Consider the following 16,082-nt stretch of genomic DNA (forward strand, 5'->3'; position numbering starts at 1 on the left):
GGAGAGGGAACCTGCTGCCAGTGAGTCAAAAGAAATTCTTCAGATGAAGGAAAATTAAACAAAACCACTATTTTGTTAGCAAAGTAAGTTGCTTTTACCCTACAGATTGCCTCTATCTTTACTCTTCTCCAAAATATGATCTGAAAGTAAGCACGTTTCCCAGCTCGTTGTGGTTGGAAGGAGCTGTCAATAATGCCCTTTCAAAAACTTCTGCAAATCTCAAAGTAACCATCAGAGTTTTCTGTTTGCCACCTTTATTTATCTGCCTTGTGCATATCACCAGCTTGTTATTAAGTTCAGAGCTGACTGGCACACGGGCTGCCTTGAGCTCGTGTGTTCATCCCACACCCTTGTCCTGTACTTTCTGCAGAGGGACATAAAAAAAAAGAACAGAACTCTGTTTGAAAGGGACTCTCCAAACTGTGCTCATTGCAGTAAGTAGTGTCTATCAGGAAAACTATTTAAGTTCACTGTAAACAATCACTTGATGTCTGTCTTCATAATAGTCCTGTGTAATTTTTAATCTTTTGTAAAGAAACAAGACTTATTTATTCCTTTTGACTGGTTATTTTCTAGCAACTTTATAACTAGTTGACCAGTATATTTAAGGGAAGGATATCATAGATATTTACAACAGTCTCCCAAGGAAAATGGAAAGGGACTAATTGTTCACAATCTTTTGCAGTATAAATGAAGCTCAGAGAAGCCATATTCAAAATCAGGAATTGAAAGTGATTGAAAGCCCATACAGATCCAGGAGGGTTCCAAGCTCATGAAACAGAAGTCACTAAGGGTTGCCAGATACATAGAAGCTATACCTGACACATTAAATCCCTGATTTGAAAATAATTTACTAGTAAAAGGTAATTTCAGGGAAATATTATGGTTTTTTGTTTTATTCTTATGCTACTTTTAGAAATCTGCTTAAGACCACAATTAGAGTCAGGATTTGGAGACAGATGGACTTTTTGTCAGACCAAGTACAGCCATTCTGAAGTTATTGGTGCTTTTGTATATCCAGACTAGGCAAAGCATTGCTGCTTCTTGGCCCTGGTTGTAAAGGAGTTTGGATCTCTATGGGAGAGGGAGGTGGAAAAATCAGGGACAAAGGACAATATCTAAAAGGAAGCAGACTCAAAAATTTCCAGTCAATAGAATTATTTATGTCTTATCATTGTGCTTCTACAATTTAATACATTTAATTTGTGTGTGTGTCTGTGCTTGCATAATTGATACCATCTGGCTGCTGCAGTGTTCACTGGGTATCAGAGTAGCTGTGGTTCGATGGGCGTTTCTTTAAGCAGTTATGATGGTTTAATTGGATTCTGCCATGAATCCTCAGCCAGACTGAGGAACTGAACCTAAACTAAAAGTAACCCAGGAAGATAAAAAGCATCAGTTTTAATCTGGTTCTGTTCCTGCATCCAGTTCACCACTCAGTGGCATAAAAGCTTAAATATACTGTCTGAAAGCAACCATTGACAGTGATACTGGTTTTTTTTCATGTCTGAAGTGTTTGTGAAAATGCAGTCTCATGGAAGTGTGTATTAAATCACTGCCTTAAAGTGTACTGTGTTTTTTTCCTGTCACACTTTTTGTGCAAGGTATTTGCTCACTGCATCAGAATTCGGCACATAACGTGTCTTTGCAGTGTGTGAAGGTCAGAGAAAATAGGAATATGAAAGTTGAAGTGTGCATTCCTAATGTGGACCTTATTTCAGTTCCTTCAAGTTGCAGCTTCAGATGCTTTACATCACTTTAGTTTTCATTTCCATTAAAAGTAAGAACTTGTTCCTAATGTCTCCTTCCTTTCTCCCCAGATAATCTGATCAAAGCCATCCTGTCAGCAACCAAAGATTACCGCCTAACTCCAGCTCTTGACAGGTAAGATGAGACCTTTTAGCGCAGGAGGAAAAGTGATTATTTTCCACATGTCCTAAATAATTTTTGCTAGATATTTTTGCCAGAAATTATTGCCAATAAATTTGGCTGTGCTTTGGAGGTAGACCAGGAGCTGGAAACTGAGTCTTCTTTCCAGTAAATCTGTAAACTCTAGAGACCTCTGTTAAGTCACACGAGTAGGAAAAAGCATTTACCTTTTCCTTTTGATTATTTCTTAATCTTTTGTTTCATATGGTGTTACAATACACCCTCTTGACCCTTTTACAAATAAATAAATAGCAGGTTTCAATAAACACAATATTCTCTTTCAGCCTTTCTGACAAAGCAATAGGATTACAAGAAACTCTTAGAGGGAAAGAAGGGACTGGCTTGTTTTAACAATATTCTTCACTAATACCTTGCTCTTAAAGCAGCAAAGCCTGTGCCAGGATGCAACAGCAGTCTTCTGAGTCCTATGGTATTTGAATTGACATCTTTAGAAGAGACTCCTTTGATTCTTCAGTTCTATTGTAGACGTCACTTTTGAAACTCACTGGCATGTTTACAATCAACTTCCCAATGATAGTCCTTTGGTCTTTCCTGTCCTTGCTTTTCTGTCATCCCTTCCCTTTGCCCTGCAGTTTTGGTTTAGGGCCACTTCCTGGATTAGAGGTAGTTTCTTTCAGATGCTGTCAAAGGTTTTTACTGGATCATGATCTGTTTCCAAAGTCCTGCCACTATTTCTTTCCAAGCAGTTGTACTTCCCTGAACCCGGGTTAACAACACAGTTCCTGCTGTCTAAACACATTGGTTTCATTTCATGCCCCAGCTCCCTCTCTGCTCATTTTTCTATGACAAAATTAATAAGCTTTTCCAGACTTTCCATATTCCATAGGTCTCTGCATCTCTCATGTTGATTGTAGAGCTTACCCGCTGTAGTTAGAGTTGGGAGTTACTCTCCATGTGAAAGTTTATTAATAGTTTTTTGCAGTCTGTGTGCTAATTTAGGTTGCTTTGAAGTTTGCCTTGCCTCACAGCAATGCCAGATAGGGTTAGCCTTCAGAGCTTGCATTAATTTGAGAAATGATGTCCAGAAGGCAAAATCATTTTACAAATTACCTTCTTAGACATTTTGCGCACAACTGAGTCTCACCCATCTGGGGTTTATTGCGGCTTTCGTTGGAGAGTTAAGATTTTAATCTGTTGAAAAATCCACATATAGACTCATTCAGAAGGTTGCTCATGGGAAATTAGTGTTAATGACAGAGGGCAGGTGGAAGATTATTGCAGGGAAGGTTAATGTAATTGTGACCCATACAGCTCACCTGCTTTTTGAGGAGTGGAATGTTTTGGGGGGTTTAAAAGTAATTTCTCAGGAGGTTGTGAAACACAGCTACTCTAGCATGAGCTATTCACTTCAGTTTTACATTCTTTATAATGGGTTTGTTGCAGAGATAGGAGCACTTAAGTCTTCATGAAACATATCAAAGTCCCCTAGATATCAAGTATGAACATTATCTAAGCAACAGACATGAAATTTGTTCCTCCATTGCAGTAACAAGGTTTAGTGCTGTGTAAACGCACACATATCTTGGTGGAGTACTGTTTTCTTGGTAATTTTTGTGATAAATGCAAAGCAGTGGATGTTGCTTGTGTAGTACACGTGTCTCACAGTCAGATACTTCCGAGAGCCCTTCCAACTGAGCAGGTCTTATGGAAAGATAAAAATTGAAGCTCACATGGGAGAAAGGGACAAGAAAGACTTGGGATAGTAAGTCACAAAGTGAGAGCATAAAGCGGTTGGTGGAGGGAGTTGCAACAGTGGGGCTATTACAAGAGAGCTTGGGTACTGCAGGAGGTGTTAAGGTTACAACAGAGCTGCTCTTGGAAACCTGCTTAGTGAGTAGGGCATAGCTGAAGACTTGGGTATTCTCCCAGCTGTGATTGTCAATGAATTACAGTGCTGGCAGCAATGGGTATCTGCCATTTTGCATTCCAGAAGAGCTGATAGAGCATGCTGATGAGGGAGGGTTAGCTGCTTTCTCATCTCAAGCTCAAAGCGGAGCCAGGCATTTACTGTCTATGGCAGCATCAGTGTACTGGGAGCAGGGCCTTGAGGTTTGGCTCACTCCCTTACTGCTCATTGATCAAGGGGAATGTTCAGACCTTTCCCTTTGCTCACCACCTTGGGGCAACTGGAGAGGGCCTGACTTAAGCGACCTTAAAAGTCTCTTCCAACCCAAACTATTCTATGATTAAGGGCTGAAAAAATGCCGTATTGTTGAGTTAGGTAAGAGACACAGCTAAAGTCTTAAGAGGTACAAGGGGTCAGATTTAGGAGATCTTGTGAACCCTTCCACTTGCAGGGTCTCAGAAGTCTAATGGGCTAATTCTAGCAGTAGGGAAGAGGCTCCAGGTTCAGCTTCTCTTCAGAACAGTTACACCAATATTTTCTCTGTGACAAAGCCAGTCTAAGAAGCTGTATTTGCTGCTGCTATCAGACTGTAGCTCACTACCATCTTGTGCTGCTGCTATTGTTTGAAGAGGAACTTTTAAGTGGGTCACTGAAACAACTCCAGTTCAAAAGTTTTTTTCTTAATCCAGGTCATTCCAATGACCTCATTTACAGAGCTCTCCTCCCACTGAAGAGTTGCATTGGCACAGCGATGTGACCGCAGCACGAGAGGCAGAGAGATGGGGATGGGTGGGGAGGGTGAGTGCTGCTGAGGCCACTGAAACAAGTGTTCATGTAACCATATACTGAATGCAGCTTTCCCCCGAGAAGGGTGGGAGAGGCAGGAGAGGTGAGGTCAGAGCAGTGCTTGAGAGGACAGGAAGGAAAAAGGGGATTAGAGTTGTATGGTGGATGATCTACAGCAACCCTTTGGTCTTGTCCCCACCCAACCTTCTCCATTTCTGTTTTCCTTCACAAAGCTGTCCCTTGAGATGTTACCTTCACTTGCTTCTCATAAGCCCTGGAAATGAACTTCTTTGTTTGATTATCCCTGTGTCAGAAGGGCATCTTGATGCAACTTCCCTGACACAATGTACCGACATGGTGCTGAAATGAGGCTAACACAATCCTGCCAGGTATGCGTACACCTTTCATCATCCCAAAACAGCTTTGCCAACTTACTCCAACTAATCCCTCCATTGTGAGTAGTGTTGTGTTAATAACTAGCAGCAGCTGGATGGCATGTGAACAAATGCTATAGTTCATGCCTGTAGCATGGTGTAAGTGATGTCATGCTTCCTTAGTTTTCTTTGTGACTCCTTACTATGGCCCCTTTGTCTTGAACTGCTTATAATAACCTGCTCCTTCTCCAGGGCAGGAGATAGTTGAAGCTGCAGTTGTATTTGTGAGGGTAGTTGCAACTCAGCTCTGAGCTTTTCTGGAAAAGATTGGGAATCCAGGGGACTTGCTGTGGAAACAGTGTTCTCTTTGAATCTTCAGAGCTGGCATGTCTTTCTCCCTAACACAGATGTTGGTGGGCCTCTTCTTTGACATGTCAAGAGTTCTTTTGCCCTCCGTTGATATTTCCAAGCCCATATATATCACTGACATTTTCACTGCTTGCTTTGGTGGTTCCTCCAGTGGCCTGCTTCTCATTCTGCGATCAATCAGGGCTTGGTTTCTAGTTCCATGGCTTTTCTGCTGGCTGGATTTTTGAGTTAAATGTCTGCAGTGATTTTTGGGTTGAATGTCTGAAGTGATAATCTGTAAATTTCCAATGAAAACACAGAAATATAAAACCCTGATGTACCATTTTGTATTGCCTCTTGGCAATGATGGAAAACTGAGAGTTTGAGCTTATAAGTAACAGAGTCTTTACTAATGCAATATGTAAACTAACAGGTGAGGAAGGAATTTAATAGAGCAGGAGAGGAGATGTGTGTGCGTCCTTCTGGCTCAGGTTGATAGCACCAGTTTAAGTAACAGCAGCCAGATCAAACCAGAATATGCCAAGCCTACCTAAGCACCAATTACCAAAAAATGTATTTTTTAATTATTCTGTCTTTCCTCAAAGCCTTTAGTTCCAAAGGTGTGTAAAGAAAGACTTTGTGGTTTTCCTCCCCTGACAAATCCCTGAAGTGCTTTGATAAGAGAGAGAGAGGAAGTAGCAGTTGCTATAATGCATACATGTATTTACAGTGCTATATTGTTCAAGAACTGTGTGAATCCTGGTTTTGGTGTAGTTGAACTCAGCCTCTGAGCATCTGTGTTGAGAGGCTGTACATCTGGTTACGACTTCCAGTGTAGGGCTTTAGGGAAAGTCTGTCTGCTGTAGGAGTCCATGACCCTCCTTCATACCACCCTGGTAGCAAACTGGAACCTGGGCTGTGTCCAGTGTGTTCAGTCCTTGAATTCTTCTGGAAAAGAAATACAGCTTTGGCATACTACATAAACAAACAAAAAGGTGTTTGCACACTTCTTTGTGGTGAAACAATTGAGCTGTAACTGATGCTGCTTGCACAGCGTGTTTCTTCAGCCAGAAACTTGCCTGGAGCCAGCAGTGACTTTGCAGGTTTCCCATGCTCAGGCACCATCAGCCAGTGCTGGCTGGGAAGGAGCTCAGCTACACTGGTGCCAAGCCTCCAAACTTCTGGCCAGGATGTGAGGTTGGGTGCCTGATGTCCCTGCCGAATGCTTCCCTTTCACAGTGCCACCAGGGTGGCCCTGCAATCTCCTCACTGACCCGCAGCGTGATTGCCAGAGCTGGTGAGACCAGACCATCTCACCTTTCTGCCAGTCTTGATCAAAACAGTCCCGGCTGCCCAGACTTGATGTACACACCTGATGTGCAGAAGCCAGGCAAAGTCCAAGACTCACTCTTAATCACACACCTGAAGAAAGCAATCTGTGCATGAGTGCTACCTTCTGAGTATGCAGCAGAAACTGACAGCTTTGTGATGAGAGTGGGCAGAGTACTTTTGAAAGAAATTTAGGAAAAAGCTGCTAGAAGATCAAAGATTAGACCTCAGTGTCAAAAAGATACTAATGAAAAATTTTATCTGCAGACTTAAAAAGGAGGACATGTTCAAATACATCAACACTATGAGGGTATAAGACTGAGACACTAGAACAAGTTGCCCAGAGAAGTTGTGGATGCCCCATCCCTGGCAGTGTTCAAGGCCAGGCTGGATGGGGCTTTGAGCAACCTGGTCTAGTGAGAGGTGTTCCTGCCCATGGCAGGGGATTGGAACTAGATGATCTTTAAAATCCCTTCCAAAACAGACCATTCTATGATTCTGTGCGTGATTCAGAGATGTAGGTGGGCAAAGGTGATTAACCTATCAGTTACACTGAGTAAAGGCAGAACTATTCAGTTAAGTATCGTTTTTTTCAGTAAACACAGAGAGATGTCCCATTTTATAGCAACAATTAAATACTTTATGTATCTTTATTAGTAACTGTGAGGATGTTAAATGACAATTCCATGTCTTTTTTAAATTACTAAGCGCTGAGGAGTTATTTAAGGAGTTAAATAATTTTTTTTGTTATTACTGTTTGTTTTTTAACTTTTCTTGCAATGTTGGATACAATAGCAAATGTTGTGCCATTTCTGGAGAAATATGGGAGATGACAAAGAGGTGGCTATAAGTTTTGCAGGAAAAATCCTGGAAAAGTTAGATCTGAGACAGAGCCAGGATGGCAGCATAATTGATGCGAGTTATCTTGGGGTTTGTGGAAATGAAATCCTGTAATGTAAAGGATGAGCTTTTAGATGAACTAGAAGCTTGATTGGTAAAGGTAACCTTTTAAAGATAGATATTAGTTATTTTTTTCGTTCGTTATATTCTGATTCTGCACAACACCGTTGCAGGCATATCCTTTTTAAGAGCAGGATATGTCATAAAGCTTTAAGAAGCTGCTGTCAGGGTTGAGAATTAATCCCTTAGTGACACTTCTAGTGTAATCATGCTGGCAGGTGTTCGCAGTGGTTAAAACCAATCTGGAGGAAATGTAAAATTACACTAGGAAAATTTGCCAGAGCCAGAGACTGGGGAAGTAAGGGATAGGAGGGCCAGGTCAGACTAAACTGTTTTGTAGGGCTGTTCTCTGAACAGTCCTTTGGAGCAAAGTCAAAAGTCAGGCATCTCAGAGGTGACAGTGCAGATCATGCTTACAAGATGAGGATTATATTCTGCAAACCAGTGACTATAAAAAGAGCACTGGAATGATGTACATAAAATTTCTATGTAAAAGGAACTGTGCTTTGAGCAGCCTTAGCTCTGCATGCTGGTCTTCTAGAGTCACTGCTTTGGAGATCTGGGGAGAAGTTGAAAATGGTTCAGAGATGTGCTGCAAATGTGAGTCAAGATCTAGGAGAGCTGCCATATCCTAAGAGATGTGATGAGCTCGCTCTGGTTTGTGTGGTCAAGAGAAAATTAGGAATGGTCTTTAGTCAATACATGCAGGAACTGGGCCATAGCAAGTGGCTACTGGAACAGCTTTGGCTGGTCGAACTGGTTCTTCTATCTTGTGTGTAGCGGCTCATGCTCACCAGTCTGCCCACTGACTGATTATCCACCTAGAGGCAGATGTTTAGACACTGGTTTGTCAGTAAGTGGATCACATGCAGATGTGGAAGGGACTACTAACAGTAGATGGTGCTTTAATTTAGCAGAAAAGGGAAGAATGCGATTAAGTGGTTTGAGGCGGAAACAAACACATCTGTATTCAAAGTTGGTTAGAGCTAGCATCCTAACAGTAAGTGGGAAAGTAGAAGGGAGTGTCTACAGCTTGCAGCCTTTGGGTTTCAGCATGGTAGTATTCTTCAAAATGTAAAATTAAGAAAAGTCATGGCCTAGAGACAACTGGGTAGAGAAATTATAGTATTTCACCGAACAGTCTATTGTTTATGAGGTCAAACTTTCTTATTGTAATCATCAAACAAGTGTTTCATATGAAATTTCACTTGGCCAGAACCGAACTGTCTTTTTTCCCCTTCTGCAGAATCTTTTCCTAAAAGGTTTTGACAAAGGTGTTTACATCTTTGTCACTCAATTGGGTGTACTTGCGGCTGACTCTTTTCCTTCCTTCTTGACACAACATTCTGCTTGAACCAGAACTTGTCTCTGCTTTCTCCTTGATGCTAGAACAGTGTTGTGCTTTTTTCTTCTGTGCCATTTTCTGTAAAGTTCTTTCTCTATTGTGATTTTATTATCACAAACACCCACACTTCTTCAGCCCTTAGGGATACGAACACTGTGTTAGCATGTCCATCTTGTTAAGGAGGTTTTTTCTTCTGGAAAGGCTGGGAACTGCAGTGAAACTTTATCTGGTCTGGGGAAGCTGTTCCTGAGCGTTTCTTGCTGCTCTTAATTCTGCACATATCTCCAGCTAATGGCTCTGTCAGCAGGATAACCTTCAGTGGTTTAGCAGAGTCTTTACGTGTGCTCCAGCCCCACTCTGCAAAGACAGACCCCACATAAGTAGAGCTTTCTTTACGCTGATCTTTAGACTGATCACAGCAATGACAGCCTAGGAGAGATGAGTTGACTGTGCCTGGGACTAGGAAGGCCTCTGCTCCAAACAACTGATTGCCTTGGACCCTTTCCGAAAAAGGCTCTGCAGACACGTATTCCTTCAGTGAACTACCAGAGGTGGAGGCACGTTGCCAGAAGAGCCAGCTGCGTTTGGGATTAGATGGCTGGAAAGAAGTCCTCTCTCTCTCTTCAAAACAAAATCACTTTTTAACATCTGCTGCAGAGAGTTCTCATGACTTGCGGTTCCACAAGAAACTGTTCTCTTCCTTCTCTTTCCTGTTTCTTTGTTAATTAAGATTATTTTCCTTCCCCTTCGTCACCCATTGTGTCTCTATATATGTTTCCTACTGGATAGGACTGGGAGTGGGGTGTCCTTTCTCTATCCATTTAGTGTTTTTCTGTCTCTTGAAGTCTCATGATGACTGCAGCAATTTTGCACTCAGCAAGGTGAGCACACCCCAGATAAGCTGGCAAGATCTGCCTGCACTCAAAAAATTGCTCGGAGAGAGGACTTCCTTACTAAGCTTTTGGTTTATTGTTATTTCAGTGCTAAATGAATAATGAGAAGGTTTAAGTAAACAGATGGGTTTGGTTCAAGCCCATCATAACAGGGGTGTGGGGGAAGAGGAGCTGCTTGTCCTGACAGCTCATCTCATTAGGCCACACGTGGTGTGAGGTGTTGAAAGCAGTTTATCACGTGTAATGCCTGGGCATGATGGGGTGAGCTGGGGATCAAGTGTCTCTCTGTCCTCCCCTTAATTCTTAATATTGCAAAAGGTTTCCTCATAGATAGGTGCAAACTAAATATATGCAGCTTGGTATGTTTGAAGTCATGTTACAAAAATCACTTCTTTTCTCTGTTTCTTCCACAGTCTCAGCTGCCGGCGATGTATTATTGTGGGAAATGGTGGAGTACTTGCAAATAAGTCATTGGGGTTAAAAATCGATGACTATGATGTTGTTGTCAGGTGAGTCTTTGGCATCACAGTTTTTTGTCATATATTCAGTTTCCCTATCAGTTCCCATGCTATGCAGGCAAGTGTTAAACCTACACTAGTGGCAATATCCATTTGTATGGAAACATTAACTAATATATGGAGGGGAAAAAAAAAACCCAAGAGCATATAAACGTTTGTTATAAATGGTGAGCACATCAAATGGTGAAGGCACTCCTCAAGCATTCCGTTTTCCACAGGTGTTTAGGAATGCTGTCTCTCCTATGATCCCACTTGAATCTGCTCTTCATAGCTCCTTTTAAAAGTTGCTGCTTTTGTGATGCCCTTAGGTGGTGAAGCTGTAAAATGTACTGTTAGATCTGCTCCCAGATGTATCCCCTAGGTAGCTTAGGGAAGTATTATTGGTTATACATGTGTAGCGTTCCCCAAGACCAACGCTTTGCAGTTAGGATGGGAAGAACTAAATGCTGCAGCATAGGGTCTTGAGAAGCAGTAAGCCTCCATGAGTGAGGACTCAGTAATGATTAAACACCTGTAGGTGAACCCTAGAAATTGTGAATACTTTGTTTCACAGAGGATGCTGAGGTGATGATGTTGGATATGGGAGCAGAAGTAGAGTGGCATAGGAGTGGAAAGGACCACAGTGAAAGTTAGGACTTCTTGGTTTTGCTGAAGACCTGTATTATTGCCATCTCAGAATGGTTGAAAAACATGCTGATATGTGAAATCACAGGTCTAGTCTTAACTCTTAGTCATAAATCTGTCAAGTCAGGGAGGTGTTCTGGGTGACTGGAGATTAACAAACGTAATAGCTATACTAATGGAGAGTGAGAGAGAGTGTGTGTAGGAGGGAGGGGGACATGCTCTAGGGAGCTACAGACCCATTAGTCTAACTTGAAAAAAAAAGCAGAACTTTATAGCAGGTTCTGAGTCATGAGTAACAAAATACTACAATGGTAAATACGAAAAGTGGGATAAACCGCAGTGTAAGTTTATAAAAGCTAGTTTAACATAGTCTAGGTTGTTTTTTTAACTTAGTGAGATAACTGATTTTGTATTAAAGGGAATGTAGCTGATATCATCTCTCTGAACTTTAGTCAACCATGAGACATGGTGGCAAATAGCAAATTCTTCACTAAGGTGGAAGAAAGAAAGAGATTAGTAAAAGAATTTAAGGCACAGTGAAGGTATCATTTAGCATGGTCTCCTTTCTCTCCCATGTGCTAGTAATGGGCACATGAGGAAAGAATAGAACATACACAGAGTAATAAATACCCTCTAACTCTGGACAAAAAGGCCAAGAAGATCTCTTTCAGTCCTTTGTTCCTGTGAACAGTTCCCTGCTTCCCAGCAGTGCTCCAGACACAGGGATGACTATTCAGAAGAGGATGAAGCCTTTACAGCCCTTCTCCTAGTTCATCCCACTATCAGTTGTTGGCAAAGAGCTCTTACTACCCGTCATAGTCTGGTGACTTCCAGTTATTTGAGCTGAGCTAAAATTCAGGTACAGCCTTTTCTTGGGCTCAGACTGTTCAAAAAGTAGCAAGAGAACAGTTTCAATCCATCTGGACTAAGCCACCCACTAAGATTTACATCAGAAAGTCCACTATTTAATTTCCAAATGAAAAGTTCAACCTTTTTTCTCCACATCAGTAAATCTAAGTCAGTTTGCAAGCTGAGGGGATAAGAGGGCAGCTAAGCACCTGTGCTGTTTGTGGGATGGATAAAGGAGAGAAAAGTCAACTGTAAAGGTTAAATGAAGCCAGGTGCTTGGACACGGGATTGCAGAGGTGAGAACAGACTTCTTAAATGTATCCAACTGCTTCTTAACTCCTGTGGAAGCTGGGGAATTCCCTTGTGCTACAGCATCCTATTTTATGAGTTGCAAAATGCTCTTGAAGGATCAGATTTTGGGACCTAGGAAGTGAATTTTGAAGCGGAAAATGTGATACATTTGCAGCCACAGGAGTGATTCGGCAGGATATGGAGTTTTTTTATGCCTCGTGTTACCATGTGAGGATTGCTAATTGCAGCAAGAAATTTTGATCTTGTGGTGAAGAAATTCCAATCAGCTTTGACAGTTCTAAAACAGTTTGGAATGAGTTAGTTACTGTTTTTCTTTAAGTGGATATTATCGGGTATCAGTGCAGATGTTATTCCCCACTGTCGTGCTGATTACCTGGCAGGAGCTTCTTGCAGCAGTCAGTCGTCAGTGCTCTAAAATGCCTCCTCAGAGTAGATTGTAGACAGGGGAAAAACAAGTGTATGTCTTAAAACAGCTGTTTAGAATGAAATAGGGATTTACCTGATTATGATACTTTTATATCTGAGAGGGTCTTTGCGGTGCCAAGGTTGGGAGTTAGTGTCTCTAAGCTCCTATGTTATCAGCAAACACAGACAGAAAAACACTCTGAAATTTCTGATGTAGAAGACTGCCTGTCCATGGGCAGTACCAAGAGGCCTGGCATCCTAGCTGAAGTTTTGTGAGATTTAGCTGTGTTTCTAACCACCAGCATATCCTGCCTGAGAAGGAGTTCAAGCTGTGTAGTGTTCACCTTTGTGAACATAGGTTGTGGCTGCCAAAACATTTCCTGCTCCATTGCCTGCACTGCCTCTGGGGCACTGACCATGGGGCTGACAGTGCTGGCTGGTTAGCAGGGCTCCATCACTAGGACTCTGTCAGCAGCTCACACTCTGGCCCTTTACTGGAGACCTGAGTTCATTTTACCTAGGGAAATGATTTGTTTTGCTTCCTGTCTAGATAAAAAGTAGGGGTCCCAAGTTTGGGGAGCTTTAACAAGGTAAGCAGAAAAACAGCGAACCCAGCAGCTGGGAGTGGAGACAACCCTGCCAGAGAGCTATACATTGACATTTAAAATGACTGCAGACACTAACCTTCCTCTCAATTTCAAGACAACAGATGAAAATATGTGTAACTAGCTTTCTTTGCATAGCACTTCATCATATTTGTCTCTGTTACCATTGGAGCCACATGCTTTTACATTATGTAGGGTCATCTACCCCAGAGAGATGCAAAGCCTTGAAGTTTAAATAATGCCTATAGCAAAAGTGAGTGATGTGTGAATGCACTGTCAGCAATAGACGAAAAAGCAATGAATCAGGCTGGCTGGGAGCACTGTTTTTGCAGGCAGTCAGGTCTAGATACCTTCAAGTCAGGCATAAAGCAAGGGTTTATAAACCACAAAAAACGGCTTCATCTCCTGTATAAATGGTGGTGGTGCCAATTTTTAAGTTGTTTTCCCTTTAATTTTTTATTCCTAATGATGAAAAAAGCATTTTTACTTAAAAATACAAAGGAATTTATTCTCCTTAATTCTGAATAGGATTTCAGATTGGGTACAGTGATTTTCTTCTACTAAAAGGTTTCCCACCTAAAATGCTTACCCAAGCTGAAAAAGACAAATTCACATCCTCATTAACATTCCTACATGGCAAAATTTGCAGTCCATAAGCACTTTCCAGTATATTGAACTACCCCAAGTCAAGAAGGCTGCAATAATTCAAGCAGGCCATGCTGTTCCATCAGGGGCTGCTGTTTGATGTCAGCAAGATTTGTATTCCAAGTTACATGACGTTTCCTCAGCTTTGGGTTTCTAGTTTTGAATAGAAGTTCTGAATAACTTCAGTGTTATGAAAGTCATCATTGCTGTTAATGCCAGAGCAGTTTGGTTTTTTGAAGGGAAAAAACTTTGTCCCTGAGGAGTATTTTTAACAAAGACACAGCTAAATACATAGCACTCCCTTAGAAATCTCTGTGCCCAAGAGTAAAGCTGTGTGTGCTTGGGTGTTTTCAGAGTGGGATGCACTTCCACAGCAGAAAGCCCCCCGAGTCAGCAAGACTGCAGTGGTTCTGAGCCTTAGCGAACTATGCAGCCCAATGTCTTCTTTGCATTGGCATTGCAGGCAGCTCACCTTCTGGATGGGCCAGTTTGGGGAATTAAACTGGGTGAAGATTCTTCCTTTGGGTTTTCTTGAAAATTATTAGCTGGTTTTGTTCCCTAAACAATCTCACTGCAGGTAAGATGAGCAGTGTAAGCTCTGGACTGAGGTTGGAGCATGAAACCAGTTTCAGTTCGGAGCATGAGATCAGTTTGCTTAAACTGCCATGCTTGACCAGCCTCACCTCCATCCGTGGTTGTCATCTTTAAGCATGTGGAGGAAAAGAAGGTTATCAGGAGTAGTCAGCATGGATTCACCAAGGGGAAATCATGCTTGACCAATCTGATAGCCTTCTATGATGGAATGATTGGCTGGGTAGATAAGGGGAGAGCAGTGGATGTTGTCTACCATGACTTCAGCAAGGCTTTTGACACTTTCTCCCATAACATCCTCATAGGTAATAAACACAAAATCTAGCTGAAGGCCTGTAGCTAGAGGTGTTCCCCAGGGGTTAGTACTAGGTCCAGTCTTGTTCAACTTACTCATCAGTGACCTGGTTGAGGGGACAGAGTGTACTTTCAACAGCTTTCTGTACTTTCAACAGCTTTGCCGATGATACAAAACTGGGAGGAATGGCTGATACACCAGAAGGCTGTGTTGACATTTAGTGAGACCTGGACAGGCAGGGAAGAAGTTAATGAATTTCAACAAAGGCAAGTGCACCTAGAGAGGGATAACCCCATGCACCAGAGCGATGACAAAATATTAATGCTTAGTTTGTAACTCTAAATTTGCAAGGATAGTATTTTTCCGTTTCCTTTTCCAAAGCTTCAAGTGGATGTGCAGAAATGGTTTGCATTACATTCAATGAAATAATTTAAATAGCTTCTAATTAAACTGTTGTGACTTGGTATAAAGCTTCACAAATATTTGTGATGAAGAACTACAAGAGTTAATGTTTGCTGCTCTAACAGCTGTGTACAGGGAGCTCTTGCCCAGCAGTCATTGCTGTATCATTAACATACGTGAGTGTAAGTGGGAATCCATGGCAGTGTCTTCTCTGGTTGCCTTGCAGGCTGAACTCTGCGCCAGTGAAGGGCTTTGAAAAAGATGTGGGTGGCAAGACAACGCTCCGGATCACATATCCCGAAGGTGCAATCCAGAAAATGGAGCAGTATGAGAAGGATTCCCTGTTTGTTCTGGCAGGATTCAAATGGCAGGATTTCAAGTGGCTGAAATACATTGTTTACAAGGAGAAAGTGGTAAGAACATTGTCAGCTGACATTGTGAAGGTCACCTAATTAGAAATGGTGGGCAGACATTATATCACAGTCATATTTGCCATGTTTTGATCTGAGGAGACTTCCTGTGTGTGTCCTGCTGCACTTAAGTGATGGCTTTTTTTACCTCCGTGGATTTCAGCTTTAATTAAATATGTTTTACAAAGACATCTGTCTGTAAGCTGGCCTTGCATCACAGATGAGGCTTTCTATTCAAGATTATGTTAGTGTGTACAATTTAATTTTTTTTTATTTTAAAGAGTATATGAAAGGACTGTTTTTTGTGTGGTATATGGACTCCGGATTTAAGAGCAGAGGAAGGAAAACAGCAGTGGCAAGGGGAAGCAATGGGATTTTGGGGATAAGGATGTGACGGCACAGGAGCCCGCACAACTTGTTGAAAAGGCCATAATCCAGACTTCATGTGACCTCCTAAATGGCACAAGCCGTCATATTTTGCTCAGTTATTGTTGCACTGAGATTCATGATTTGTGTTTGGCTGAAGTATCACAGAAGAATAGTATCAAGTCTAGTCTTAACACACTGAAATGGTAAATCCTCTGCTTTTCCCATG

At 41.8% G+C, this 16,082-nt stretch overlaps 1 protein-coding gene across 1 annotated transcript in view; it reads left to right on the forward strand.

Moving 5' to 3' along the window:
* The window catches only part of ST3GAL3 (ST3 beta-galactoside alpha-2,3-sialyltransferase 3), an 84,476-nt gene that overhangs the window by 22,329 nt on the left and 46,065 nt on the right, over positions 1 to 16,082 (forward strand). The window contains exons 3-5 of the mRNA XM_010011208.1: positions 1,821 to 1,884; positions 10,245 to 10,340; positions 15,304 to 15,490. Of these exons, the coding sequence (XP_010009510.1) occupies positions 1,821 to 1,884; positions 10,245 to 10,340; positions 15,304 to 15,490 (347 nt within the window). The remainder of the gene's footprint in view (positions 1 to 1,820; positions 1,885 to 10,244; positions 10,341 to 15,303; positions 15,491 to 16,082) is intronic.

The sequence above is a fragment of the Nestor notabilis genome, unplaced genomic scaffold (genome assembly GCF_000696875.1).
Source record: "Nestor notabilis isolate BGI_N333 unplaced genomic scaffold, ASM69687v1 scaffold12193, whole genome shotgun sequence".
Taxonomy (NCBI): domain Eukaryota; kingdom Metazoa; phylum Chordata; class Aves; order Psittaciformes; family Psittacidae; genus Nestor; species Nestor notabilis.